Genomic DNA, 27,412 nt, shown 5'->3' with positions numbered 1-27,412 from the left:
GCTATAAACAAAATGAAGCTTAAACGTACATCACTATAATTTATTAAAGCGCTTGCCTAAACAAAGCACACTGCGATTTGCAACAGCGGCAAGATATTGCAAGGAAAACTTTGTTCACCGGGAAAAAATAAGTCCCGAGTGAAGTGTTTCAAACGAACTTGTTTTTACAGTCGTCACCTCTTCCCAATGCGAAGTTCATTATCCAAGTCAGTCCACGCCGTCCATTTCTATCGCGAAAAATGAAATTATGCATTGCTGTCTTCCCACTGAGATCTGGCTCGGAACACGCAGTGTCGCCACTTGTGCAGGGCGGCATCACAATTTTAGAACTACGAGTCATTCCGCGCGCGTATATATGTCGTGATAAGAAGCCCTATTTTGCTTCAAGTTTGGACCTGTATAAGCTGTTCCTCAGTGCAGCCGCTAGGGGACGAACATCTACAGTCGGATACAACTTTAGAAAAAAGGGGGCGTTTACTCCTCCGAGGCGGATGCACACGAGCATCCACCAATGGGCGCGCACTCTGGACCGACGTCATGCGCCGGACGGCCGGTGACTTCGCCGCTTCGGTCATCTGGGCGGGGCCTCCCCTTTTTTCTAAAGTTGTATCCGACTATAGTTGGAGTTGCCAATAGGCGCGCGTATCCTACTCGCCTTTCTCATCCCCCCTGGCGCTGAATAGTCAGCTCTCGTGTTTCTCCGAGTTGTAGCGCGCCACAGCCTCCGCAAGTTGTTTACCAACGCGAAATAAGCGCAGCGCTCTCTTCTGCGCACCGAATTCCTGCGCGCGCACTTCAGCGACATTTTTGCCGCTCAACCTATTCATACCGGAAGGACTACTGCAAATAGATTTTGCCACAGCCAACATTTTTATACCTGGGCCACACGGGCGAGGTTAATGCCATTAAAAGAAGTTTCTTAGTGCCATTATATCTCGATCGCTGCTACACGCGCATAATTTAATTACATTAATCGTTGCGATGGAGATAGCTGCAGTGAAACGGTCAAGTTTGCTTGACAATCGTAATACAATAAAATCTGTTATCTATGGAGCAGATGTTTAAGAAATGGCATGAGGAACATTAGTCGGCGTATTGTATGTAGTTTACTTCAGGAATGTCATTGTTGCACCCAGCCGTAAACTGTCTGAAGCCAAAGCTAGCTCGAAGGCCAATCCATAGCGTAGCCAAAGCATTAAAATTGGGATAAATGAGGTAAATAGCGCTCACAGCTTCAGAGCTCTACAGCAGCGATCCTGAAGAATTTGACTGTGTGCTCGTTTGCATCGGCGAGAAATTTGAAGGCCTCAGTATGAGGCTAACAAGGCAAGGAGCCGCCGCCGTGCAATCGAACAGCTTCTCCTGGCTAACGCGCTCACGATTAGTGCTCTAGCCGTGAGTAGCGGCAAGATCGCCTGCTCATCTCTACGAAAATAAAGAGCTCCGTTTAAAAAGTGACTATATTAGTTGTTTTTATTTACAAGTTTGCTTAATATCGTGAGAATATGATCACTACGGCCACGGCGGGGACATTGTAAACTAGAGCACGCATTCAACGGCCAAGTGAGTTGTAATAATTGTAGGAACGCACCACGCCGCGATAAAAAGCAACTTCATAAAGAAAGTGACGAATACATTAATTGTTCACTAATAAATCGTTCAGTCACATCAGAATATCGAGACATTGGGAAAGAGAGTACGCATTTGACGGCAAAGTGAGTTACGAGAACGCACTACGTCGCGAATGGCATTAAGCGTTAATAGAGTTTTAGAATAGGGGCGCCAATAGTTTGGGGCCCCAAAAAGCTTTGCGGGTGTTAGCGTTGGGGCACGTAGGAGTGAAGAGTTTTCGAATAGGGTTTTACGTTTGGTAGTGACTACAGTGACGGGGCCCGGCACTTTAACATCTGTACTACAGTGACGGGGCCCGGCACTCTAACATATACACTACAGTGACGGGGCCCGGTACTTTAACATATACACTACAGTGACAGGGCCCGGCGCTTTAACCTCAGCCCTGCAGTGACGGGGCCCGTCTCCTTAACCACGGACGGGACCGGCACTTTACGTCAACACTGTAGCGACGTCAATGGCCGCACTTCTTTCAAACATTCTATGCGAACAACTTCGAGCACTTCAAGGCAGGCAGTGAACTTTATTAAGGTCCTGAGGAGCGACTCCGAAACCCGGGCCGCCGCGAGCCGTTCCGACGTTGGGACGGGCAGGGCCTCCTCCCACTCTTTTTCCGTGGTGAGATGACCACCACGGTGAGGCCGATCCACACGACGGACTAAGTCCGCGGGCCGCTTGGTCACGTGATGCGACGTCACGGCCCGCCGCGGTCCGGCGCAGCGCACATCAACACGGCGGACCGCCATAGCAGACGGCAGAGCAGACCAACCAGCTACACTTTCGGCCAGAGTGTTATCATTGCGGCTCGAGTCCCACAAAGCCGGGAACTGCTCAACAAGGTATACAAAATGAAAAAACCTCCTGGTCACTCCAAGAGGACTCGGTGTTTAAAAAATATATCTGCTGCACGCACGTGTAGGCGGAACGGCGGATATGAAACGACTGGCTTTTGCTGAGCCGAAAACTAGATTGGATTTGGCTGAAGACACTCTGTTGCCGGACAACATTCGCTGACTAAGCCAAAATCGCTGCGGTTAGCATGCGGTCCGCCGCCAAAACGGAAGCAGGAAAAGCCTCGGCGATTCGTTGGGCCGCGAGGGCCGCGGTCTTGCGCGGGCCAACGGCGGTACGCACGAACTGGTGACGTCCTATCACGTGATGCGCGGACCGCGGTACAAAAGAGCAATTTGGTCCGTCGTGTGGATCGGCCTAAAGGGACACCGCCAGAGCATGTGTTCTAAAGTGCAGAATGGATCTCCGCAATCCGGACACCTTCCCCGCACGGACGCGACGTTAAGTTGCCCCTGTGATCCACTACGGCCGCCGCGAACCGGTCGGACGAACCATATTGGACGACGTCGACGAACGCATTGACGACCGTGACGACCACTCGTCGGGCACGCACCGCCTTTCCCTGACGGGTTAAAGTCCAGCGCCTCCAGGATCCGCCTCCCCGCAGGCGAGGAAGCGAGCCTGACAACCTGGACTAACTTCTGTGACCCAACCTCATCGAAGGCGTTGTGGACCCCCAGCTGCATGAGCTTCTCGGTGCTGGTGCCTATGGGGATGCCAAGCACTTCACGCACCGCGGTATTTTATTCCAATACTGTCCACAACACCACGTGAATTTCACGATGTCAGTAACTTCCGTGCAGTAATGGAATACATTGATTGCACACATACGGATCGAACGACCGCAATGGGTACTTGTCCACGAATGTACAATCTTTTGCCTATGCACTGTAACACCTATGATGATTATAATAAAGAAAGAAAGTTCACTCTAATGGAAGGGGAACGGTAAAAACACATTAAGAAAGGCACGGCACATGTTCCTGCTTGTGTAGCACCAGACAATGAATATTCTACTGAATTAAGAAAAAGAAGCAGCGGGTATAATTGCTCGCTTAGAAGACCGATAAACATGCAGTTCGATGAAATTTGAGAAATAATGATATTGAAGTTTCCAAGACCTTAGAAGAAAAAAAAAGAAAATTAAGACTGAATCACCGCGACGGAACATATCACAAGTCGCTGTAGGCGTCGAAGACCCTAGCTATAACGAAATTATTTTTGAACAGCTCCGATAGTGTCCATATAACAATGGTTGCTTGCGTACTGTCAAATGCTCATATGCTGCGGCATAAAGCTCACGGCACGGTGCGAAAACGTGCTCGGAGCGAAAGCGATACATTGCGCGATGACATGCATGCAGATGCGAAGTCGGTCACCGCAAACCCGTGCGATCGCTGCATTGCAGCTTCATTCTGTTATGCTACATTTAGTTACACAGACAGCCATCCCACTATAAGAACATATTTCACATAGTTTTCTCAGCGATTGCTTGCGTTTCACGCAAACCGGTTCGGTGGAATCGATTGCGGCGACCGCTCGCAGTGTCCCAGCTTACTGTATGTAGTAGGCAAAGAGATAGCGTTTGTAAACCATGGTTACAGTTATGCATGGTAGGGACGCGCCTGCCACTTATAATTTAACTTCTTAAACACTTCTATCTCTCGTGGCGACAATACCCTCCTCCTCACCCCAAGCTCACTAGGCCTCAGGCACTGACATTCAGACTGTTGCAGACAGAAACCTATCCCAACCTGTTCACGTTACATGCGATATATCCGGAGATTTACACTGATGACGCGTGCCCTGCTTGCGGGGATAGATCAACACTTTCGCACATGCTCTGGGGATGTATCTCTATCGCAAGTCCTGACCGCAGCTCAGCTAGGAGGGAGGCGGCCCTCCGCAACCCACTCCTGGCTGAGCAACGTTGGGCTGTCCAGCAGGCCCACGATGCGGCTGGCAGGCTAGGCCTGTCAGACCCGTCGTGGGAGCGGCCCGCGACGTGCTAATACGCATTCTGCAGGACTGTAAAATAAAGGTTAATCAATCAATCAATCAATCAATCAATCAATGTAAACCATTCTGTGCTTTCTGTTTGTCCAACATGATTATGTTAAAGGTAAAATACTGCCATTTCGAGAGTACTTGCAAAATTGTTCAGGAGGGCTGCCGCGTAGTATGTTTATGTAACCTTTATTTAACGCCGACGCATGTGAGGCGCTTCCGACAGATGGCGACTCCGTAAGTCGTCCTCGCCCCCAATACCGACATCTTTATAGTGACGGCCCCGTAGGTGTAGTGTTGTTAAAGCGACGGGCCCCGTCACCGTAGTGTGGATGTTAAAGTACCGGGCCCCGTCACTGTAGTGCAAATGTTAACGTACCGGGCCCCGTCACTGTAGTCACTACCTTTACGTTTGCAGATAGCGTCTTGCGCTGACAGCGCCACTACGGCGTCAAAGAAAAGCTATTATTACATTTTAGAAGTTATTCTGTAAGCAGCAAACAATTAGTTGCGCTTAGTTTTGAGCAAACCAACTTTACTAGCCTTCACCAGCCAAGCTTAGCCGTGTTAGGCCTACGAGCCATAAAATCCACAATCGAATTCAATATCAGCGGCGTCTAATGAGTCAATCTTCATAACATACGCTAGTTGAGAGAAAGCGATAACCTCAATCACTTCTCCTAGCTTGCGAACTTCACGCGTTACCGCGAATCGAACCCAGTTTTGTGCTAGGTTAGAGCCGTCGCTTCGATGGGTGCCTCTATGTTTGCCGACGCCACGACCGGCTTTATTACTCGAAGTAATAAAGACGGTCGTGGCCGACGCAAAGCTTTTGGGGCCGCTACTTGGGCTCCCGCTAAATCGGTGAAATAGCGTTCCCAACGCGAAACCCAAACGCAGTTTGCGTCTTGCGCATGCGCAGTGGCTTTGACGCTATTTCTTTGGGGCCCCTATTCTAAAACTCGATATTGTCATTCAGCATGTCCGTGTGGCACACCGCGAATGACATTAAAGTTTAAGGCATTAGCCAGTTGACGTCATTTTCTGTGCCCGTGTGGCAGGGGTATTAGTTATTTGTTAGATATAGCAGCAATACAAGCTTGAAATGGCCAAAAACTTCGCCAAATCACAGCAAAAAAGGTACACACGGTTTTCAAGATGGGGGGAAAGAGTGCTCGACATCGCGAATTTCGTTGTCGAGGTTTGTAAACAAATCAAGGCATATTGCAACCGACGCCGAACTTAAGTTGGTGTACGGCTACTGTATTTGGCACTTGCTACCAGCATGCATTTGTCAACTGCACACAAAAAAAGTTGTTCGACGATTACGATACTATGTAATGCAAAATTTGAGCACAGCTATAAGTTTTCTTTTGTGATAAATTGGCTGGCACGGACATCTCGTGCAGCACGTTGCAAACGGAGTGAAGTGTGGCGTGACTGCCTCGCTAACCGAGATCACAAGAGGCAGCACACGGGAAATGCATGGGTGCAATTCACAGCAGCCACCACAAACAGACCTCTGCTTGTGCAGCGCTGTTTCGATATACGCCATCAACAGACGACGAACACTACTTTGGCGCCACCTTCATTGCAAAGCCAGTCTTGCGCAGCACTATGCTTCTCACACTTTTGCTGTACCCTCCTCGTGCTCTCTTCACTATTGCAGTCTTTCATCACCGACTGTGCTCACTTGCTCGGTTATGAAGACGCCGACACAGAACAGGTGCCTAAGAGCAGTGCTCAATTAATTCGCCAACACTGACACTTTGTTGTATTCGCATTCATTATATTGTGGTTTTACTTAAAAAATGATTATAGTAAAGATTATATATCACTAAGACAAAGTAGCAAAACTCAACGTCTAAACTTCTTGTGTACAAGTACCACCATGTAATCCTCCAAAGCTGCTTGGCTATATATACATTCAAGTGCACTAAATGAACACCCCAAGACTCACAAGAATTGTGTTCAAGTGCACTAACTTTGTGAACACAAGCACATTGCCCAGGAGCTGGAAAAAATCTTTATTGCGCCACAGTTTACATTACAGACGCCTTCCTCTGCGGCCACCTTTCCTGCGAGTGCCATCAGATGGAATGGGTGTCACGTCCTCTGCAAGAGAGCACAAAAGTTTAGCAAAGGCTCTTTTTACCTAAAGAAATCTACTCCTGCATAGTATCTTTGTCAGTGCAACCACATTCACACCTGCTCCAATAAATACACAGGAACCTCTACTCGACTGTTTTCGGCAGCACGTGTTACACTGCGGTTTGTGATAGCATTCGTGTGCATGTGGAAGTTCAACAGACTTGAAATAAATTTTTCCATGGGAATCTTAAAAGGACAATAAAGGCTAATACTATTAAATCAAGCTAAAGTGATAGATTGCTGTGCTTTCATGTTGAGCTGTGCTGGTTTTGCTGGATCGTGAGACTCGCATAAACTGCAAATAGCAGAGAATGCCATGTCCATGAGTCGCAGGATGCCCTAACTGTCTACAGTCGCCGACCGATTTTCCGGACTCCAAAAATTCGGACACGCCCGATTATTCGGTCAGCTTCGCGGCACCGCCACTCTCCCCATAGACCATAATTTATAACAACTGCTGAAAGTTCGGACACCTTGCAACCTCTCGTCTGATTTTTGGACACTGCTTGAGCCAACCCGATCGAGGGCACCATGCACCGACTCTGAACGGCGCATAGTTTGACTTGCTGAACGCCATTTTTGTTTTGAACGGAGCCTCCTTGCTGCCCCATGAAGTGGCGCTACTGGAAATCCTCGCTCATCATCATCGTTTCTGCCTGGTTCGATAGAGTGGCCGTACAGCAGTTCCGGTTTCAGCTTAGTAAGCCATGTCAAGACAATCCAGCAGCTGATTTGTTTCTTTCGCACACGACGCTGCGAGCAGGCCATGTTTTTCGTTTGTGCGACTGGTGTCGGCACGCTGGTGTTTGCTTTGTGTGCCGTGTCGAGGTTTCGGTGATCCAACGCGGCGTACGGAAACATCGCGTCAAGTGTCTAATGGCGCCAACAGTGCCCGCGCAGACTGCGCTGGGGAATGCCGGCAAGCGGGTGCCAGGAGGCCTAAGATTTGTCGCCTTCCGATGTGCTCCCGAAAATGTTCTGCCGAGACGTGCGCAGTGGTTGCATTGCGATTCTGGACACCGTCTCATTTGACAGTTTCACAGGTGCTGACACTGCTGTACTAACATGCACAGAACTCGACAACGGCGAGATCATTCGTCAGGTTTGTGCTGCACCGCCGGACGATGACGCACCATGTGCTACACTGCCGTCGCATGCACAAGCAGTGACTGTGCTTTCAGCCGCCTATAGTGACCGTACGACCCTCTCCGAGATTCAGGCTTATCTGATTGCGTGTAAACGGAACAGCGTGCAACGGCGCACTAACAATTTCTTCAAGCCTACTGCCGAGCCTGAACAAGTGCGTGCAAATAAAGGATTTCATTTTTTATGCGAAGCATATTACGAGGGCTCAACCCAGCTCCTCAGGCGCGGCGGTGACCATGAAATCACGTGACACCGTGACGTCACGACAGAGGAGAAGTGGAGGGCTCAACCCAGCTCCTCAGGCGCGGCGGTGACCATGAAATCACGTGACACCGTGACGTCACGACAGAGGAGAAGTGGCTTTGGCTCAACTCTTGCAAGACGGGCTGGGTGGGAATCGAACCAGGGTCTCCGGAGTGTGGGACGGAGACGCTACCACTGAGCCACGAGTACAACGCTTCAAAGCGGTACAAAAGCGCCTCTAGTGAATGCGGTGTTGCCTTAGAAACGCGCTGTTTCTAAGGCGTGCGTCTCTTGCTCAGGCGCACATTTCGTTGCCGCGCCGAACGCTGCTTTGCTCGACGCTCACCGCGTCCAATGCGGGGCGCGTAGTCGCTGCCCTGTAGCCCATTGTCTTACACCCCTTGGCGGGTCGACGGGAACGCTGTCGCGTTCCACTCTTGAAGGCGAAGAAGTAATGCATGAGTTGTTTCTTCGTCTAGCCGAACCAAATATAGCCAAGCAACAGCAGTTCACCAGGCTAAACAGTGGTTCAACAACTAAAATAAAGGCTAGTATGCTTCGCATCCTGGGCTTAACCTTACCTAAGCCACAGCCATTTTTTTTTCTTAATCTGCTTTTTTGGACATTTCCGCAGTCCCCGTGAGGTCCGAATAAACGGTCGGCAACTGTACACCACGTGACCAACAGCAGCTGCAGCAGTGAATCCAGCACTGTCTTGGCTCGGTTTCTCCAGGGCAACTCACTTGCGTTTTGTGCAAAATATAGCGCCGTCCGTCGGGCACAGTTTTACTCACCAAAAGCAGTAACGGGAGACTATTGAGTATGCAACACTACGGTTTGATGTGCTAAATATGTGCAGACACTTTAGATGCGATTTTCTCTTAAACAGTCTTTCCTCGGCACACAACAAGCGCTGCGAGGTTTATGGAATGATATTTTAACAGCCACTTAGAACTAATATTTGCCTTTAATGACCCTTTAAAAGATTCAAAACATCTACTTTCAGATGAAGTGGCTGCAGTGTCTAATTCAATAAGTGCCATTACTTTACTGCAATTCTAGCTTTGTTGCAGACAAAACAATATCACAGGAATTAATCCTCCATCCACACTGCTTTAAAAACAGTGAAGTGAATTTCAAGTGTCTGGATAGGTGCTTTACAAGTATGCTAGATATGAAATAGCTGTTCTAATATCTGATGTCTCAGTACAGTTGTCGCACTGAGTTCACATATTGTAAACACGACAAAACTGATTTGACCCGCAGAAATGTGGTGAAATGAAATACAGTGGGCAAAATTAATTGGCACATGAAAAGGATATAGTGGGCCTGCAATTTTAGAGTAACAGTAATATTAATAAAAAATGCTATGCTAACGACACAGACACTGCTTCAGAGGTGGTTTCTGTGTGTGTTGATGGTTGCAATTATTCAGCAAGAAAGAAAGAAAGGTTATTTTCTAGTTATAAAATGGATGCATAATCACCCAATCCAGAGCTGAGCTACATTCCTTGCCATGTCAACTGTCAAATCAGGTTCCACTTTGTAATTTTGCTGCTGCTATTTTCACCTTCACTTCCACAAAGTTGGCAAGATTGTCAATCAAATATTTACTCACCAATACGCCCAATCTTCATGTCTGAACGTGCCAGGGCTCTCAGTGCAGACTGTGCTCCAGGCCCTGGAGTTTTGGTCCTAAACAAGGATGACAGAATTCTGTTTTGGACATTTCCACTGCAGAAGTACTTCTATGCTGTTCTCAATTCCTTACAAGCTTGTTTTTCAAATAATGAGCCACCATTATTAACATAAGAAAATGTACAACAAAAGTTATTTCTGTAATGTTACTCACACGCTAAGGTTTGTAAAGAAGTTTCTGCTGTCTAATGTAATGTAAACACATGTTAAAAATAGACTGCCTATGGAGAGCTACTATGATGAATTAGTGATGCCAGCAAACAAGAAAATGAGTTTACTGTAGACTTTTATCAATTTGAGTGATGAATTTGATCCTGACCAAAGGTCCTAGCTGGCGCGCATACATTTCTACAGGCCAAAATGTTATTTCAATGTTGAAATTGGCCCACACAGAATTCAAAGTTGACTGGTCAGCACGTATGTGCCTGCCTGTTATGTAACCACAATTATGACAATGCTTTCAGCGTCTGTCATGGTAGCACTAGGTAGGGGAGGGGGGAGTGCATTTGACAGTATTTACAGCTTACAGCTAAATACACAGATTCTCACCCTGCCTTTTGCAGATTTCAAAGCAAAAAGCTCACGATAAGTTACAACCATATGTACTCAAGAAATAAGTCCAGAAAAGTGCCTATGTGTTACAGTAAAACCTCGTTAAACTGTACCCGCTTAAACAGTAGTTTCATTTTAGAAGCAGTAAAGTCAAATCCCTGACCCAGAGGCCATTGAATGTAATGCGTCTTGTATCCGCATAAACCGTACCAGCTTATTGCGTACATATCAGTTCACACGTGATTCCACTTTTCGTCATGCAATCACTGTGGTGCACCGTCCCTGCAAAACAAGCCTCAGAGATCAGAATGGCCTCAAAGCGCCTGTGCATTTGCGCATGAAGCCACATCAACATCATTTCAGTGCCATGCCAGAGAGCATTGTGGCGTCGTGCAACCTAGGACTCTTATCACGCCGAAGCTCAGATAAAAACGCCAGGTGCTCAGCATAGAAGAAAAATTGGACATTGTTCATGCTATGAAACACCACACGAAGAAGTCAGCACTGGCACGCGACAGGGATCTATCGCTGACTACGGTGCGTGGCATCTGGAATGTGAAGAAGTTGCTCAGCAGCGCTGCTACGACCACGAGGAGATGTCGGCTACGAGGTTTGACTTTTCGCCACTCTTGCCTCTGTTGTTGCCAAAGTGTCGCCTAACGACAGTGATGAGGATGACACAGAAAGCGACAGCACGGGTGATTCAGGCCCGACAGTGGCAGAAGCTACGCGTTACCTGAGCTCCATGAATGCGATCATTGCGACAACAGCAACCCACAATAAAAAAGGGGCCCCGTGATTAGTGCGGCACTACTGCGCGCATGCATGGAGAATATGCAATGCCAATGAGGAATCTGCCATGCGAGCGTTTTCCAAAAGGGCAGGCCGAAAAGCTGGCTCGCAGCTTCAGTAAGTTGGAGACCGCTGTCGTCGATGCTACGCCGCCGCAGAATCAAACGAAAATAACTTGTCACACGAAGAGAATAAATACTGCAAGTTTTTTTCCCTTTTTGACAGGTAAGTGGGTGATCTTATGCTATGTTGGTTAAGCAGTACTACTGATTAGTACATACTTTACCCGAGCTGCGGCCAACTACGGTTTAATGAGGTTTCACTGTAGAATATAAGAAACCACATTCATGGTGCAAAATACGACCTACGATCGGAGCCAGCATTGTCACAAGATGGCAACGGAAGAATTTTTGCATAGTATTACAAAATCTCATTACAGTAAAACCTCGTTAAACCGTACCCGCTTAAACAGTAGTTTCGGTTTAAAAGTAGTAAAGTCAATTCCCCGATTCAGCGGCCATTGAACATAATGTATTTTGTATCCGCATAAACCGCACCAGCTTATTGCGTACGCATCGGTTAAAACGTAGCGTTTCTACTTTTCGTCGCGCAAACACGGCGGTGCGTCGTCTCCATCGGGCGGCCCGGCAGAACAACAAGCCTCAGAGATCGGTACAACGGCCTCCAAGTGCCCTGTGCGTTTGCACGTGAAGCCACATTAACATCAACATAATTTCGACGCCGTGCCAGAGAGCGTTGTGGTGTCGTGCAAGCGAGGACTTGCGTCATGCCGAAGCTAGGATAAAAAAGACGCCGGGTGCTCAGCATAGAAGAAAAATTAGACATCGTCCGTGCTACCGAACGTGACACGAAGAAGTCGGCGCTGGCCCGCGACATGGATCTGCTGTTGACTACAGTGTGTGGCATTTGGAATGCGAAGTTGCTCGGCAGCGCTGCTGCGACCGCGAAGAGATGTCGGCTACGCGGTTCGACTTTTCACCATCGTTGCCGCTGTTGTTGCCGAAGTGTCAACTAGCGACAGTGATGAGGACGACACGGAAAGCGACAGCACGGGCTATTCAGGCCCGACAGTGGCAGAAGCTGCGCGTTACGTCAGCCTCATGAATGCGATCGTCGCAAGGAGAACAGGGGCGCGATAACTAACTATTCCAAACAAAACGTTTTCCGAACTCCGGCACCCGGCAATGAAAAAGGAGCCCCGGGACTTATGCAGCACTACTGCGCGCGTGCACGAAGAATACGTAACGCCACCGAGGAATCTGCCGTGCGAGTGTTTGCCGAGCGGAGGGGGGCTGGCTGAGAAGCTGGCACGCAGCTTCAGTAAGTATGAGGCCGCTGTCGTTGTGCTAGGCCGCTGCGACATCAAACGAAAATAACACTTACGTCCCGCGAAGTGAATAAATACTGCATGTTTTTTCCCCCTTTCATCGCACTCTCTCTGAGTTCCGTTTTCGACAGGTAAGTGGGCGATCTCATGCTATTTCGCTTAAACAGTACTACCGTTTAGTACATACTTTTTCCGAGCTCCGGCCGACTATGGTTTAACGAGGTTTCACTGTACCATGAACACCGCATGAACGAACTTTTCAGGTTTACGAATTTTTTTAAACCCCCGCCAAACTGCCTAGATTTTCAAGGTAAAAACTTTCAGTACTACGAATTTCATATTACTGGATATTTCAGAATAACATACGTAATTTAATCCCGTAATCACCAAAATGCTTTGTTATTACAAAGTTCCATTGATGTTTTCGTACCTAATCCCTGAGGCTTACACCTATTGTCATCACCCGCAGCAGCAGCTATGCACTGGGGAACCCATTTCACAAAGCGACAAAAACGAGCACGGTGTGCCTACATGCGTTGACTGTCTCGAGCGCAGATCGATTTCAAGACAGGGGCCGCGTGGCCACGCCAAACGCAGCAGCTACTGGAGTAGAACGGCTCTTCTGTTGGCACCAGTCCCACACACAAGTTTCGAGTACTCCGAACGCTTGTGATGCGGCCCGATTTCCATCCATCTCCGCACATGTGATCACTTTCCTTTTAATTGCGGCATGGCACGTATTCGCAGTCGGCACTTCCATGCTGACAGAGCAAACGTAGGAAACATGAAGAATGACAGTTTATTAGCCCAAGCACATGTGCTACAGCCCATGGAGGAAGCTACGGCAGCTAGGCTCGAAGCATCTACGAGGCAGCCATTTTGATATGCCAATGGCAATATGGTAATGTAGATTTAGGGTTGTACTCGATTTTAAGGGGGGACACACGGGTTTTAGAGACTAAAAAACCGCGAAAAAAAAAATCAATATTTTGATAACGGTATTTTCAGAATTTACAACTATTATTCTACCACTTTGCCAAATTTTGCGCATTCTAAATCAATATTTTAGCCGTAATATAAATTTTCGGCACCAGTGCGGGCCAAATATGAGCCAAAGGTTTATGTAAAAAAGCTCTTTTTCCACGGCGCGTGATGGCCCCCACAAACGTTCGGTTGCACCGACCCGTATATGGTTTGGAAGAGCAGTCTCTCGTCATCATTTCCCCGCCGCCCCATCCACGCATTGGCAGTGAAGAAATTCTGCGTCAAAAAGACCCAATGCGTGCTGTAATTGGTCGACAAAGGCACGTGACCCTCTGCTAGCCACGCCATCGGCTAGATTAGTGTCGTCTGCATAACTCCGCAGAAGCCGTGCACGTCACCGAGGTTCCCCACGCTGACAGTGATGCCAACCTCGACTCCGAAGTTCGCTACAAGTTCAAAACTAGAAGGAAAAAAAAAAAAAAAAGGAAGAGGAAGTCAGCGTACAAGGTCGCGAAACGACACTCCGCCGTGCCGTTTTCTGATGACATCGATAAGGCGCATTTATAGTCCGACCATAGTTCGACGTTATGGGCGCACAGGCGAGCGTTGCTCGACGCGGTGCGGGTCGGAATCCGTTGGCTGCACCAGTGTGTCGAACCATTAATCTTATGATAGAAGCTGTTCTCATCAACATGACGTAACGTGCATGCACTTCCGCTACGTCAGACTATATTTAGCCCGCCCACTCCCGCAGTCGAGAGACGCCGGAGATCCCGATGGTGTGTTAGGCCTAGTCTCCCTAAGTGCTCCTGACAATGGCCGCGTTTCACCGACGTTTCGGCACGACGCTACTATTCTGTAGCCACAATTTTTGCTGAGTATTGACTGTGAAACTCAAGAAAAACTTTAAGCATTAGTGCCGACTCCTGCTACTGACCGAAAATCGCAACTACTACATCGCGTTGACGACACTGCTGCCGGGACAAACGAGATGCTGGCTACGTCTGCTGAGCATGCATCTGCGGAAAGCTTTCAGCGGGTGCTCAGAAGGCATCACCGTACTGACACTAGCCAGACTACAACCCTGGAGGCTACTAATGCAATAGCACTTGTATATATGTTCTGTTATAAAAATAAGCTCATTTTGTTTTTTCAAGTTTTCTCAGAATCTCATTTTTGGTGTTTTTTAAACTTGCCGAAGTGTTATCTCGGTCTTCGGGGCCAATTTTAACAGCAGCATGTAGCTATGTGTGTACTACACTATGCTAAGAGCAGAGCTTTTTAATTTCGCTTGTGTAAATCTTAAAGTTTGGCTACTAATTGGTCCACATGATTGCCATGTCTGGAGATCAATCTTCAAATTGCTGTAAAATTGGCAATACTTGCAACATAAAAAAAGTAGCCCTATAGATGTGTAGCTTACATTTTGTAGTATCTAGCCATGTCTTAATAAACATTCTGGCTGATACTCTTCTTACAGTTGTTCAGACAAACAATAGATGATTAATTTTAATTATATCGGGAACCACTCAGTCAATTTAAAAAGTAATATTTTTGAAATCAGCATGAAAAACTGTCTGGGTGACAATTTTCATTAAATTTAGTCAAAAAAATAAGTTTCTAAACCCCTCTTCTGCCCTTTAGGCGCACGCAATTTTTAGACCAGATTTATCGAAAAAAAAAGAAGTGCGCGTTAGATTCGAGTAAATACCAAGTGTCTTTTTTTTTTTTTAACTTCTCGCTTCGGACTTTCAGGGGTCAGCTTAGAATAGGGGCTGGCCTAGATTTTAGTAAATACAGTATTACCCAGTGTTTAGGACGGAAAGCACCACTATTGAGTGTCTGTCAGAACCTAAGCCTCTGAAGAAGCATGGACACTACAGGCATCCATTAAAAAAAATAATTATGGGGTTTTAAGTGCGAAAACGACTATCTGATTACGAGGCAAACCGCAGTGAGGGACTCCGGAATAATTTGGACCACATGGGGTTCTTTAACGTACACCTAAATCTACCATAAAAACCGGAATATAGGTCGAACTTTTCTACAAAAAAAAAAAAAAACCATTGCGAAAACTCGACCCTCGTCTTATATACCGGACATTGGCGGAAAAACTACGGAAGTCTTGCAACAATGGGCGGATGAAGTAACGAGCCTCCATCACCATCAGCAACAACGGGGCGTGGCGACATTGTGGCATCGCCAATTTGCATTTACATTGTCACAAAGTTATTTTGGTTAAAGGCTGCGTTTTCACATTTTGTTTCAAAATGAGCGGAAGCCGACGGCAATTCACCGTCGCCTTCAAGAAAAAGGTGATTGAGTGCGCGGAAGCCCATGGCAACCTCGCGACACGGTGCGAATTTGGAGTATCCGAAACGAGCATTCAATACTGGCGGAGGCAGAAGCATTACAAACCAACAGAAAATGTCATTTCGTGGGCGGACCACAGAACTGGAAGACAAGGTTGCGGAGTCCGTCCGGGAGCTGCGTGTGAGATCGCTGCCTGTGACCGCCGAATGCACCCGTTTGAAAGCGGTAGAGAATGCGCGCGCCTCTGCACTGGGCAGCAAGAAGCACTCATCATCCGACTCTGATCAAAGGCGTTGCTCTGATTCGGAATAGCGCTTGCGCACTTTATGCATTTCTGTGTACTGTACACCCGGCCAATTTTTAACAGTATTGCGCGACCATCGTGTTTGTCAGGCATCTTATCACGGCACAGAGCGGCGAAATAGCGAAACTAAGCGCACGTGTACACATAATGGCGCTGAGCTTCGCCGCTCAGCGCCATTAATAAAACGCTGACAAGCACGCGGGTCGACGGTTGCGCGATACAGATAAAAATTGGCCGGGTGCACATGCGAGCAGCATTTAAATACTGTCACTGTTGTGCATGATTCACATTTGTTTCAAGGTATGGGTGTCTTTCGGTACATTTGCCATTGAAAAATATTTTTCATTTTTAGAATTCGTTAGTTGGGGGATCGACCTATATTCCGGTCCGACCTATAGTCAGTCCGGTTTTTACGGTAAGTACACAAATGTTTTTCGCATCTCGCCTCTTCAAAACGCAGCTGAAGTGGCTGGGATTTGATGCCACGACCTTGTGCTGAGCAACTGACATCCATAATGGCGTGTAAGAGAAATGTTACTTTAACCTTCTAATTATGCTTGAAACTAGTTCCAGCTGCTTACTAAGTAAACAAAGCACATTATTAACTTGGTTTATAGGAGCATAGTAGACTACCAAGCAAGCCAGCATGAGTGCCAAAGCTTGTCTCGAATGCAGGCCGAACAAAAAAAGCAAGTACAGTGTTCGCAAAATGAAAACGGCATTTATTCAATGTGAACATGTCGAACTCACTTATCACTGCTAACCTCACCACTATATAAGGGCCAAATATAGTCGGATGTAGCGCGAGCACATCTTACGTTGGAACTGGACGCAGACAATGTGCCCAAGACGCACACTGTGTCGAGCGATGTTCACCAGCGCAACGACGTCCGACTATAAATACGCCTTATTTTTCAAACCGCTGTCATCGCCTCGCTGCAGCACTAGCAAGAAGCATCTCCCGCCCAGCTTGAACGTTTGACAATGCCTCTGCGGCTAACACACCTTTTCGTTTGAAAGCGGCACTATAGTGGCATCACCTGCTTAGTGCCATTACGACGTCACGCCCCACACCCATACGGCACGGGTCAAAATGGCGAAGTCAGTGTACTTCAGTTGGCTACTGGCACGGCTAGTAGCGGCTGCGATATTGACTTTTCTAGATGATACTAGCTATGCATCATATTTTACAGCGGAATTGTGTATGGTCCGCCAATTCATCCATCCGTCAATCTGAAAACTCCTCCGGAACAACCCAATTAGAGTACGCAAAGAAAAAAAGGGGGGGGGAAAGAAACAGAGGGGCGCATGACTGGCTGCTCCAGTAGTGACACGCAGCACTTTCTCCGGCTCCGAAATAGGTAGGCCACGCATCATACGTACTCCAGAGCATCAGGCAGCAACTGGGTACCAAGGATCCGGCAGGCTACCAAGCCGTTGTTTAATGAACTGCCGGGATTAACCCAGTGATGAACACTGGGAACACACGTTTCAGCTTCTGTGGTTAACCATCTGTACGGAGTGCTTGGGTGGCAATTTTTTATCATTTCCAGTTAAAAACTGTTGCATTAAAAAAAAAAATCCTCGAACCTAAGTCAACCCTAGAGTTTGGTACACGATTAGTTGAAAAAAAAAAAAAAACTGCCTAGATTCAAATACAGTAGTAACAAATGCCATGTCTATACTTGTTTAAAGGTTTTACAAACACATCCAGCAACGGTGCACTTGTTTAAATGTAGGCTTCCAGGCAACGAGAGTCAATAGGTGAACAGTCGTTACTGCCCAAAAGACAACGTTTATGTTGCACTAGTCTGACACCTGCTGCCTTAAAATGAAGGAAGCAAGCTCTAATACAGTGCAACATTTATTATTTTCCTTGAAAGTGGCATACAACAGTAAAAGTGCTTGCATACAAACAGGCACATACAATGTATTACATGACATTAGTCCCTGAAGTTAACTCTGAGCAAACAACATACCTGGTTCCCCCTGTGGCACGCAGCTTGATGTGCAGAGCAGTGATGCCCACTTGCTTGCACTTCTCAGCCACATCCTGAGCGGCCAACATGGCAGCGTAGGGGGATGCCTCATCACGATCTGCTTTCACCTTCATGCCACCAGTCACCCGTGCAATGGTTTCTCTGCAGCCAGAAACGGGACACTGATAAGAACTGCCTCTAATATTAGTGGTACATTTAGCTCAGACACACTATTATCCCTATTATCTTTTAGTGTTTCTTTGCTCCAGATTTGTGTACAGCATCTATTTTTGCTTCATTGGACTCCTTTATCATTCTTCGTTGATTTGGCCTTTGCCAAATTGACTATAAACATGTTGTGATATTTATTTTCTCATTTTTGATGGTGTCACAGTTCTGGAGCAACGTTATCTCTGGTTATACTTGTCATATCGCAATAATTTTTTTTTGTCGGAGAGATAGACAATTAGAGAGTGCAATAGCGCCTATAATATCAAATATTACAGAAAATTTCAACATAATTTGTCCTGGGTGCTACTATGGGTTTTTACTTAAATTTTGCCGTCCTCTCACGTGATATAACATTGCCTTAGTATACTATTCTTGCTCTTTTGCACTCTGTTGGTTCCACATCCCTTTCGTGTGGCAATCTATTGCACCATATATAGTTTAGTAAGTATGTCGCTTTCAAGCAAGTTGTGAAAAAAAAAAAAAAAAACTGAATTTCGTCACGCACTACGCGAATCCACCATTGCATTTTTATTTCACTGCTGCTAAATTCTTGTGGTGGCCAACTTGGCCCTTTTCAAAAAGTCCTCGGAATACACCTGCAAACAACATGGTCCACACCTGTGGCATTGCTGTGCGGGATTAACAGAATTTCCAGCATCACTTCAGCGATACAGCTGAATTTCAAAAGCCCATCAGCACTGCGTATCTGCCTTTTCCTCTTGCAGCACATTTGGAGGAATTTCAAAAGGCTGCAGCTTTACAAATTCCATTTCCAGAATATTAAGTTTCATCTCTGGCCTCTTGTTCCTGCTGCAGCAATAATGCTGGGAACTGCTCAACAAAGAAAAGGACTCGTGGATTGACCAGGGCATCATTTCCAAAAGGAAATTTAAGGCGCATGTAGTCGCAGGCAGTAAGCATATACTTTCTAACAGCCTCAAAAAATGTTTTTCTCACTTGGCAGTCTGTCTTAACAATGCACCTGGCTTGTTGAACGATTACCAGGTCTTCGTCGTCCTTTTGTGCATCTCTACTGGCAGTCCGCCACCCGATTTGGAAGCTGCTTCGCATGGTTGACTACGTATTTTCGTGCTAGGTTGCCTAACTGGAGCATGTTTTGGGACCAACATGTGGGTATTTCCAGATTTCTTTCTCGGTCGTAGGATGATACAAAGTGGTAAAAATTTGCGAGTCTCTTGGGAAAAATTGGGAGATTTGGCTGGTATGTAAGTGGGTTTCTCATTGTACAAACAATACCCTCCTTACCATAGGTTTGGCTAAAAAGTCCCCCATGCACATTTACACTGAGCAGGCTAGAGGGGCCCTGAACCACCCCTGGGGCTTGGTGCAAAAACAGTCCACAGATAGCAACGCTGCTGTGACATCTCAACCAAATTTTGCAGTCATGGGCGAAGCATGGATCTTGTTTGCGGAATGCATAGTCACCTTTCACAGGCTTGTTTCAACAGAAGCCTGGGATGTGATTGGTGATGTTTGCTCGGAACAGTGTTCATTCAGTAGCTGCAACATCACTAAGTGGGCAGTATGCCAACTTTGCGAGAACAGGAGGGAGCGAGGATGCAATCGGCAAGCAGTGAACTTCCCGGAAGTTGATGTGCCTCGTTCGTAGTCTGCTTGAGGGCAATATACTACCAAACGAAACGTTTGTCGCCTTGTAATGAATAAACTGTCCACGAAAAAAAAAAACTTTTTTTCTCAAGCTTGAACACGTTTTCAAATAGTAATACATATTACTACCACAATTTTTTGCTATTCTGCATGGTGACTAGGTGGTGGTGTGCACAGAAAAAAAAAAAAAAAAGATGGGGGGGGGGGGACAATGGTTGCAATGGCCAACAACATTCTACTAAAGCTCGCGGCACAAGTAGCGCACAGTTCGTTCTGAGAAATGAAAGCAACGCTGGAATCCCTTTCTGCCATCTCTTCAAATGCATTCCACACCTCCAACCACTCTGCTTCCTCCTTGAGAAATGCCAACGCAACAATTATGGTGGCGAGCGCTGCTCCTCCGATTGATGTCTTGCATAGGTGGCACTGCTCTCCGTAGCATGATGCGCGGAGCGCCAATCGTGCTGGACCGGGTTGGCTGCAGGCAGCATTTGGCAATTTCTCTGCGATTTGTGTTGGCGTCTTATTTCCTGAACACCATGTGCAATAAATGTCGCTTTGGCAACCTGGATTTGGTTGCTGAGCTTTGTGGCTGTTTCTGCTGTACTCCTTCATTAGTTGAGCTGGCTGTCGTGAGCTCCGACATTGTATTTAACTAATGAAGGAGCACAGCAGAACGAGTCGCCAACCTCTGCAACCAAATCTAGGTTGCCAAAGTGACATCTACTGTACATTGTATTCAGGAAATAGGACTTCTCAACACAAATCACAGAGAAATCGCACACAACTGAAACTAAATGTGACTGATAAAGAAGAAGGTCTGCAGCAAGGTTCCCAAGGCAAGAGCACTCAATGCAGTTTTAGCATCTTCATTCACTCCCACGTTTCGAGTTCCGAGACTTGAAGTAGAAATGGAGCCCTGTGAGCACATAGAACTTTACGATTCTATTCGTAAGTGCTGTTTTGTATTCAGGGCAGCCAACGAGGATCAACTTGGTGAGCTGGAGAAAAGATACCAGATCAATAAAGCTGTCGCTCCTTACTTGCTTCACACTAAAGCAGTGGGTTGAAGTGTTTTCCAGTAATGTCACCAGTTCATACAACTGATCTGACAGATATAAAAGTCCTCCCCTGTCAACAGCAGTGGTGAGGGCTGCTTTCTTGGAGAGGTGCGATGGAGCACTTGAGTAAATTGTTGTCACTGCGTCGCTTGTAAGCATGGGTCGATCACGGGGAATCTTGAGCATTTTGCCATTTACCACAAGCGTGAAGTGCCGCATAATGTATTGTTCGTGGAAGTGAAGCTCACAGTGGGCCGATTTCTCGTCAAGAAATTTGTCCGCCTGGGGCTGGGGGACAGCGTTGCCACGTTTCAAAACGTTTGGGGTCCTTCGGCACAGAAAACAAGGTGACACGCTTCTAGTCTTCCTTGACGATACATAACCGTGCATGCAAGGAGGCGCAAAGCAGTGCGTTTGCTTCGCTTTCTTTACGCGAGGATCCATGTGGCTGGAACAGGGCATGGAACTGAAGCATACATGCTAACTTTCACCACGAATAAAACACTGCAAATATCACATGTGCGCAACGTCAAACGGAGAAGACGACAATCACACGTGCTCATGCAGATAGAGGGGAAAGAGCGAGAGGAGATAGGAGAGACACCGCAATGCTGACCACAGAGCCACCACGGCCACTGTGGTGGCGGCATGAACCTACGGAGCGCCCTTTTGCCGCAACATACAGCCGTTGGCACCACCTCCAGTTCTAGCCACCATACAACAACCAAAGCACCCATTGCAAAGGCAATTTCCTCATCAGACTGGATTGGATCCAATCCCATCCATCAGACATGCCATGCGATGCCAGTCTTGTAGCGAGCGCATGACTGCTCGAACTGCACATCTCTCGTCCCTTTCAGCTCCTAGCAGTGTGTGCTCCATTTCAAAATGATTGAAAGGAGCGTAATGCCATTTTAACGTCAGCACAAACGTGGCCACATCCCACAGCTGACAATATCAGCGCGGGCCCAGAGCAATTGTGAGCAGCAAAACTGCACGCTGGGGGGGTATCTGGGCTGGCTAATGCCTGTAAAGTGAACAAAAAAAGATGGTGGCACTGCATGGTTTCATGGGGGGGGAGAGGAGCATCTGAGCTGGCTAATGATCACCAAGTTAAAAAGGATGAACAATAGTATGGCGCAGAAGACAGGACATGTGATTTCACCGCCTGCTGTACCTGCGCTGGCCGCCGTTGCTGCCGGCTGCATATGCCCTCAATACAACAGCGCAGCAGTTGTGTGGAGAGAACACAGCGGGGTGCAAGAACTGGATTGTGCATTGCACAGGAAGACCATTAGAACAGTTGCAACTCCAACAAAAATGGAGAAAATGGGAAGACCACACAACCAACGACAATGTGCTTGTGTTAAAGCGGAGAATGTGGCCAGTGATTGCCTCCGAAGAATGTCAGCGATAGTAATCGTCGGCGTCGAACACACGCTACCGATGACTGCACTGAAAGCTGCTCGTAAGCGTCACGCTAAGTCGTTCTAGTCTGCATCCAAGCGGCAGAAGCAGCTTCGCTGGCTAATCAAATGGTTCGGCTCGAAATCTTTTCGAACTAAAGCAACAATGCAACATTGGGTACTATTTTGTAGACAAGGCCTATTCACGCTTTGCAAGTGGTCAGAGCAACACTCCGCCCATATTTATCAATGAGATTAGTGGGCCGTGAATAGTGGACAAGACTGGCATAGAATTGAGCAGAAGGCATAGCTACAAATAGCAGCCCTGAGTGCACACACAATGCTACGAAAGTATGTGTAGTCTGTCAAAAACATATGGGCTACTTCATGTCTTCACCACATATATCGATCGACTGTATGGTGCAGTTCCTATGGTGCTGCAACACACTTGCCCACTGAATAGAGAGTACAAGAGTTCATTTCATCCCCCAGATTGGTTGGATCCCATGACATACTTTAGGAACCACCTCAAACAAGCCTATAGTCAGCCAGGATGTCGCAGGCATTACAGCATGTACACTTTTGAAAGAGAGTTAAGTTAAAATAAGAAATATTAGCAATCCCACAAGGAAGTCTTTATATTGAGCCCACTGCAGCAGATGTGATTGTACCTTGTGGCAAAGCTGATATTTTGATGTGACTGTGACCAATATTGTCTGTACACAAACTTAGGCGCACACAGAACTAATGACATTGTTCTGTTGTTCAGTCATGTTCAATATGATCTGCTTTAGCTGTGGCCAGAGCACTGTGCAGATTGAGCTGGTGGCACTAAAGTGTGATGTGTTAAGTGCGAGAAAATATTGAAAGGGTGTTGCAGTTCTAGCAATCCAGATTAATCCCTGTGCATTTAGTAGCATGCTTTCTTTGGATAGAGTGTTCCTGTATGAAGCGATAATATTCCCCACTCATCATATAGCCTCCCATGCTTCACTATGGTAAGTCACTGTATTATTGCTTCATGATACACGAATGCAACGTCCAAAGAATGCAGTCAACCAAAAGCACATGGATTTGTGTATAGTGCTAGAATCCCAAGATCCTTTCCACTTTTTTTTCTCTGGCATGTTGCAGCTCACACTGCATGCAGTGATACATAATGCTTTAAAAATAATGGTAGCAGGCAATATATGAATCCACCACAAAATATCCAATCAAAGGAATATATCTCCCGTGGAAAAGTTTGCTCTTAAAATGGGAGACATCTGGGGTGCGATCTTGTACGCGTTCCAAACTCGAACGGAGGCGGTCCGTTCTTTCCGTCGCGAAATTGGTGGTCCGTTCCATTGCGTTCGTCCAATAGCAGACAACACGAAATGATTGACAGCAGATATCACTTCACAATTGACGTCATGGCGTTCGTCACCGTTCAAACTGACCAACTGTGTGCGGCTCGATAGAACGGACCGCCTCCGTTCTATTTTGGAACGCGTACAAGATCGCACCCCTATTCAACGAAAATGTGGAACCTTAAAAGTGACATGCAGAACAATTTACATTTATAAGCAATCTCAATTTGAATTTGCAGTGCAAAATTATGCAAGCCACAGCTAGAAGGTCAGACATGTGTGCTTGGTAATTTTGCACTGAGAATTACACAATGTTTCCACCTTCCCCATTTTAGCATTAATGCAAGCAACGCCATGCCACCAGTGTCTGCCACGTACTGCTAATGTCAAAACCCAAATGCGTCTTGCTTAGAAACATGGCAAGTGCACACTAGGTACGCACTGAACAGGCAGCATGCACATGCATAAACCTTTGTCAAGCACACACAAAATGTAGGCTTGCTGGAACTGCCACAGATCGTTTCTTGATTCTGCCCGACTAAATTGCATACCTCTTGGCTCATGCAACGCATTCTCACATTACTACGATCACGCTTGCGTACGACAATTGAAGTGCAACCTGCACACGATCTACACTCATTGATGCGCACGTGGTTGCGCGAACCTTACTGTCAGTGTGTCGGAAAGCATCGAGGACCCCACAGGCTTCATCTCTAGCACAACGGAGCAGACGAGCTTTCCATTTGCTACTGTAGCACCGTCATGACACCCGGCGACCATATGAAGGTCGGGTAGAAAACCTACCCATGCGGTGCCGGGCTCTTGGCAGTGCAAATGTCCCCTTTCACTAATCCGATCTGTACAGGACGTGCTCGGTCACTCACCTGCCGGAGAGATCGGTAACATGAACGAAGGTGTCGTTGAAGCTGGCGTATATATGAGCCACGCCAAAAACATTTTCATTGCCGATGGCTTGCGGTCCCAGAGAGACGATTGGCTGTTCTTCCTTCTGCTTCCCTTTGCGTGGAGCCATAGTGCTACAAAAAAAAGAAAACGAACAAAAAAAGAACATCGTACTGCTTAGTGAAAAGCCGCAACAACAGAGAATCTTCTAGACTGCAAATGATTAAGCAAATTATAAATAAAGCGATCTGTAGACAACTTCAAATGGACACAAAAGTAACAGCAACACGAAGTGCCGATTAATAGGTAGGTACTTATTAGGAGCAAATCGCGCATCGGCCACAAAATCGACAAACGATAAATACCTCAAGATTCTGAATTATCGGAAGCAGCAATTAAAACCCAACTAATAGACAGACAAACTTCGATTCTTACGGATTGGCAGTGAACAGCAACGGCTTACCTGCTGTGGCAATGGCGAGGATCGAAAAGACTTTTTCGAGCGCAGCTCCTTCTGGTACTGAAAGCAGTGAGAACAGATGGCAGCACCGACGGTAAAATTTCACTTCAGTTTGTCAACGGAAATATAAAACAAAATTTTATTGCATAACTTGATGTATCTTTAGTTGACATGTAATTTTAATATAAGTTTATTATAAATATGGTTAAACTTGTGCGTTGATTGCAGAGAGTTTATGAGATGTTGCGTATATAGTTGGCTGAAACTGGCGGAAACTGACATTGAATACGAACGAACAGTGAGGCGCGATCCTGGCAAGAGGCTATGTCCTGGCGCGATGCGCGTAACTGCAACGCAGCTGTAACGCTAATTGAACTAGTGTAACTGTTGTGAATTTGGATTTTGTGCTTTCCCGTGCCGTGGGCTTTCACCACACCCATGCTTGAACTCACTACTAATGGGACAGAAATCATCAGCCGACAATGAAAAGCACCAAGGATATCGTATTTGTGAGAGCAGTTCATACATTATTTTCTCTTTAGTTTACAACACCTGAGAATTATCTAACGGTGCTGTGTATTCCAGGAGGAAGACGATCTTCCGTACGAGGAAGAGATCATTCGGAACCCGTTCTCCGTCAAGCACTGGATACGCTACATTGACTACAAGAAAGATCAGCCAAAGCATGTTATCAATTTGATCTGCGAAAGAGCTTTACGAGAGCTTCCCGGCAGGTGTGACAACGTTCTCGCTGCTTTGGTTGTCTTCAGGCAAATTTTAACTTCCATTCCGAGCATATTTAACGAAATGTTATAATACTACCTCCAAAATCATTTACAGCTACAAGCTTTGGTACAACTATTTGAAACTAAGAAGGCAGCAAGTCAGAGATCTCTGCATAACTGACCCTGAGTATGAGGATGTCAACAGTGCTTTTGAGCGATCATTGGTTTTCATGCATAAGGTGAGTACTGAAAACATGCGACCTCTACTGTATTGCCATTTTCACGAAGCATACTTTTTGTTTCGGGGTCTTCGATGAGGGCGGAATGCAAAAACGCTTGTGTACCGTGCATTGGGTGCACGTTAAAAAAAAAAAAAAAACACAGGTGGTCAAAGTCAACCCGGAGTTCCCCAATACAGCATACGTCATAATCATATCGTGGTTTCGACACGTAAAACCCCAGAATTGAAATTATTTTGGGGTTTTGCCCTTGTGTGTTTCGTGACTGCCGAAGGCGGACAACTTAGGCAGTGTTCTCGCATTCCAGGATCATAATTGGCGCCATTTGATAGGCAATTTTTGGCACTTCCTGTACAGTGCGCTTGGTAGTCTTACACCTCTTGCTAAAATGGTATATGCTTGTCCTTTTTCCACGAAAAAAAAAAAGAAGCGTATGGAAATTGTCGGTGATGGACAATGCATGGAGGCTTCAGTGTAGACGTTGACCCTCAGCGGTTTTGCATGAACATCGGCGTGGGAACTTGTTTAGCTGGGACGATAGCTAAGATCATCTGGTAGAACCACAAATAATGATATTTAAACTCGGTTTTGCCACACATTGTGCAGTGAATGGTGCATGCATAATGTGGAGGCGCAGTAGCAGCTACCTTTATTTGAATATTGAGGAAACATTCTGTTTATTGAAAAGTTTGTAGATGATGTGTGCTCGAAACGTGACAGCATGGTATCACCTGCAGATGACACCAGTTAATGAGACAAGCCTGCCGTTTCTGAAATGTTCGTTAAATTGCTTTCTGGACAGAAGAAAATGGCTTCAGACTTTTTTTCTGAAATTAAGTCTCTTAGTCAGACTGCTTCAGTTCGTTTGAATCTAGAGTGGCTGCTCTCGAATCCTTGCCTTCAAGGAATGTTGCCTCTGATGTGTCTTGATGTAGCATCTCGGACCGATTGTTAATACACTTGTATCAAGGATGCCTGTTCTGGAGTCGATTTCCCCCGATTGTAATGACAACATGAATATGCTTTTCTCCAGAGTAGCCACTCGTTAATTTGTGCCGTCTTCTGCACTTAATGCCATTAATGTTCCCCAGGCAGAATTGTAGGATGAACTTCTGCCATGAAGTAACATGGTCAGCAAACTCGTTAATAAAAATGATCGTGAGAAACGATTACGGTGAAATAACTTATTTTGTTCGGATTTTGGAAGTTCCTAATGAAAGCAGTGAAGCATTTTTGTGCAATGTTTCTAATGTATTAACTGACAAGCTTCAGATAATTTATCGTAAAATTTAAAAATTCCATCGACTGCATGCCCTGTCATTTTAAAGCTTCTAGATTTCTGCAGCCCGCCGCTGTTGTTAGTGGCAATGGTATTGGACTGCGAAGCACGAGGTCACGGGATTGAATC

General features: G+C 46.4%; 2 protein-coding genes across 4 annotated transcripts in view; one reads left to right on the top strand and one right to left on the bottom strand.

Moving 5' to 3' along the window:
- Nucleotides 1-6,499: 6,499 nt before the first annotated feature.
- LOC135910522 (small ribosomal subunit protein uS11) lies at nt 6,500-25,137 on the bottom strand. 3 transcript variants are annotated; one of them, XM_065442590.1, is made up of 5 exons: nt 25,044-25,137; nt 24,562-24,714; nt 18,002-18,163; nt 9,650-9,726; nt 6,500-6,606 (listed from the first exon to the last, which is right to left on the bottom strand). In XM_065442590.1, the coding sequence occupies exons 2-5, from the start codon at nt 24,708-24,710 to the stop codon at nt 6,539-6,541; spliced, it is 456 nt and encodes a 151-aa protein (XP_065298662.1). In that variant the 5' UTR covers nt 24,711-24,714; nt 25,044-25,137; the 3' UTR covers nt 6,500-6,538. The 3 variants fall into 3 exon arrangements, with proteins under 3 accessions (XP_065298662.1, XP_065298671.1, XP_065298681.1); XM_065442599.1 differs by having other exon boundaries at nt 24,946-25,053; XM_065442609.1 differs by lacking the exon at nt 25,044-25,137 and adding an exon at nt 25,016-25,039.
- A 185-nt stretch (nt 25,138-25,322) lies between these two features.
- fand (Pre-mRNA-splicing factor SYF1 fand) overlaps nt 25,323-27,412 on the top strand; it is a 98,523-nt gene continuing 96,433 nt past the window's right edge. Inside the window, exons 1-3 of the mRNA XM_065442576.1 lie at nt 25,323-25,549; nt 25,626-25,774; nt 25,881-26,004. Coding sequence (XP_065298648.1) covers nt 25,523-25,549; nt 25,626-25,774; nt 25,881-26,004 — 300 coding nt within the window. The 5' untranslated portion in view covers nt 25,323-25,522. The remainder of the gene's footprint in view (nt 25,550-25,625; nt 25,775-25,880; nt 26,005-27,412) is intronic.

Source organism: Dermacentor albipictus, chromosome 1, assembly GCF_038994185.2.
Source record: "Dermacentor albipictus isolate Rhodes 1998 colony chromosome 1, USDA_Dalb.pri_finalv2, whole genome shotgun sequence".
Lineage (NCBI taxonomy): Eukaryota > Metazoa > Arthropoda > Arachnida > Ixodida > Ixodidae > Dermacentor > Dermacentor albipictus.
This window is presented reverse-complemented; position numbering and strand designations above follow the sequence as displayed.

Coding starts and splice junctions, on each gene's coding strand:
- LOC135910522 (XM_065442590.1), bottom strand. CDS start 24,710: ATGGCTCCACGCAAAGGGAAGCAGAAGGAAGAACAGCCAATCGTCTCT. Junction 18,164..24,561: donor GTTACCGATCTCTCCGGCAG/GTGAGTGACCGA, acceptor TTCTGGCTGCAG/AGAAACCATTGCACGGGTGA. Junction 6,607..9,649: donor CATGAAGATTGGGCGTATTG/GTGAGTAAATAT, acceptor GCTCTCTTGCAG/AGGACGTGACACCCATTCCA.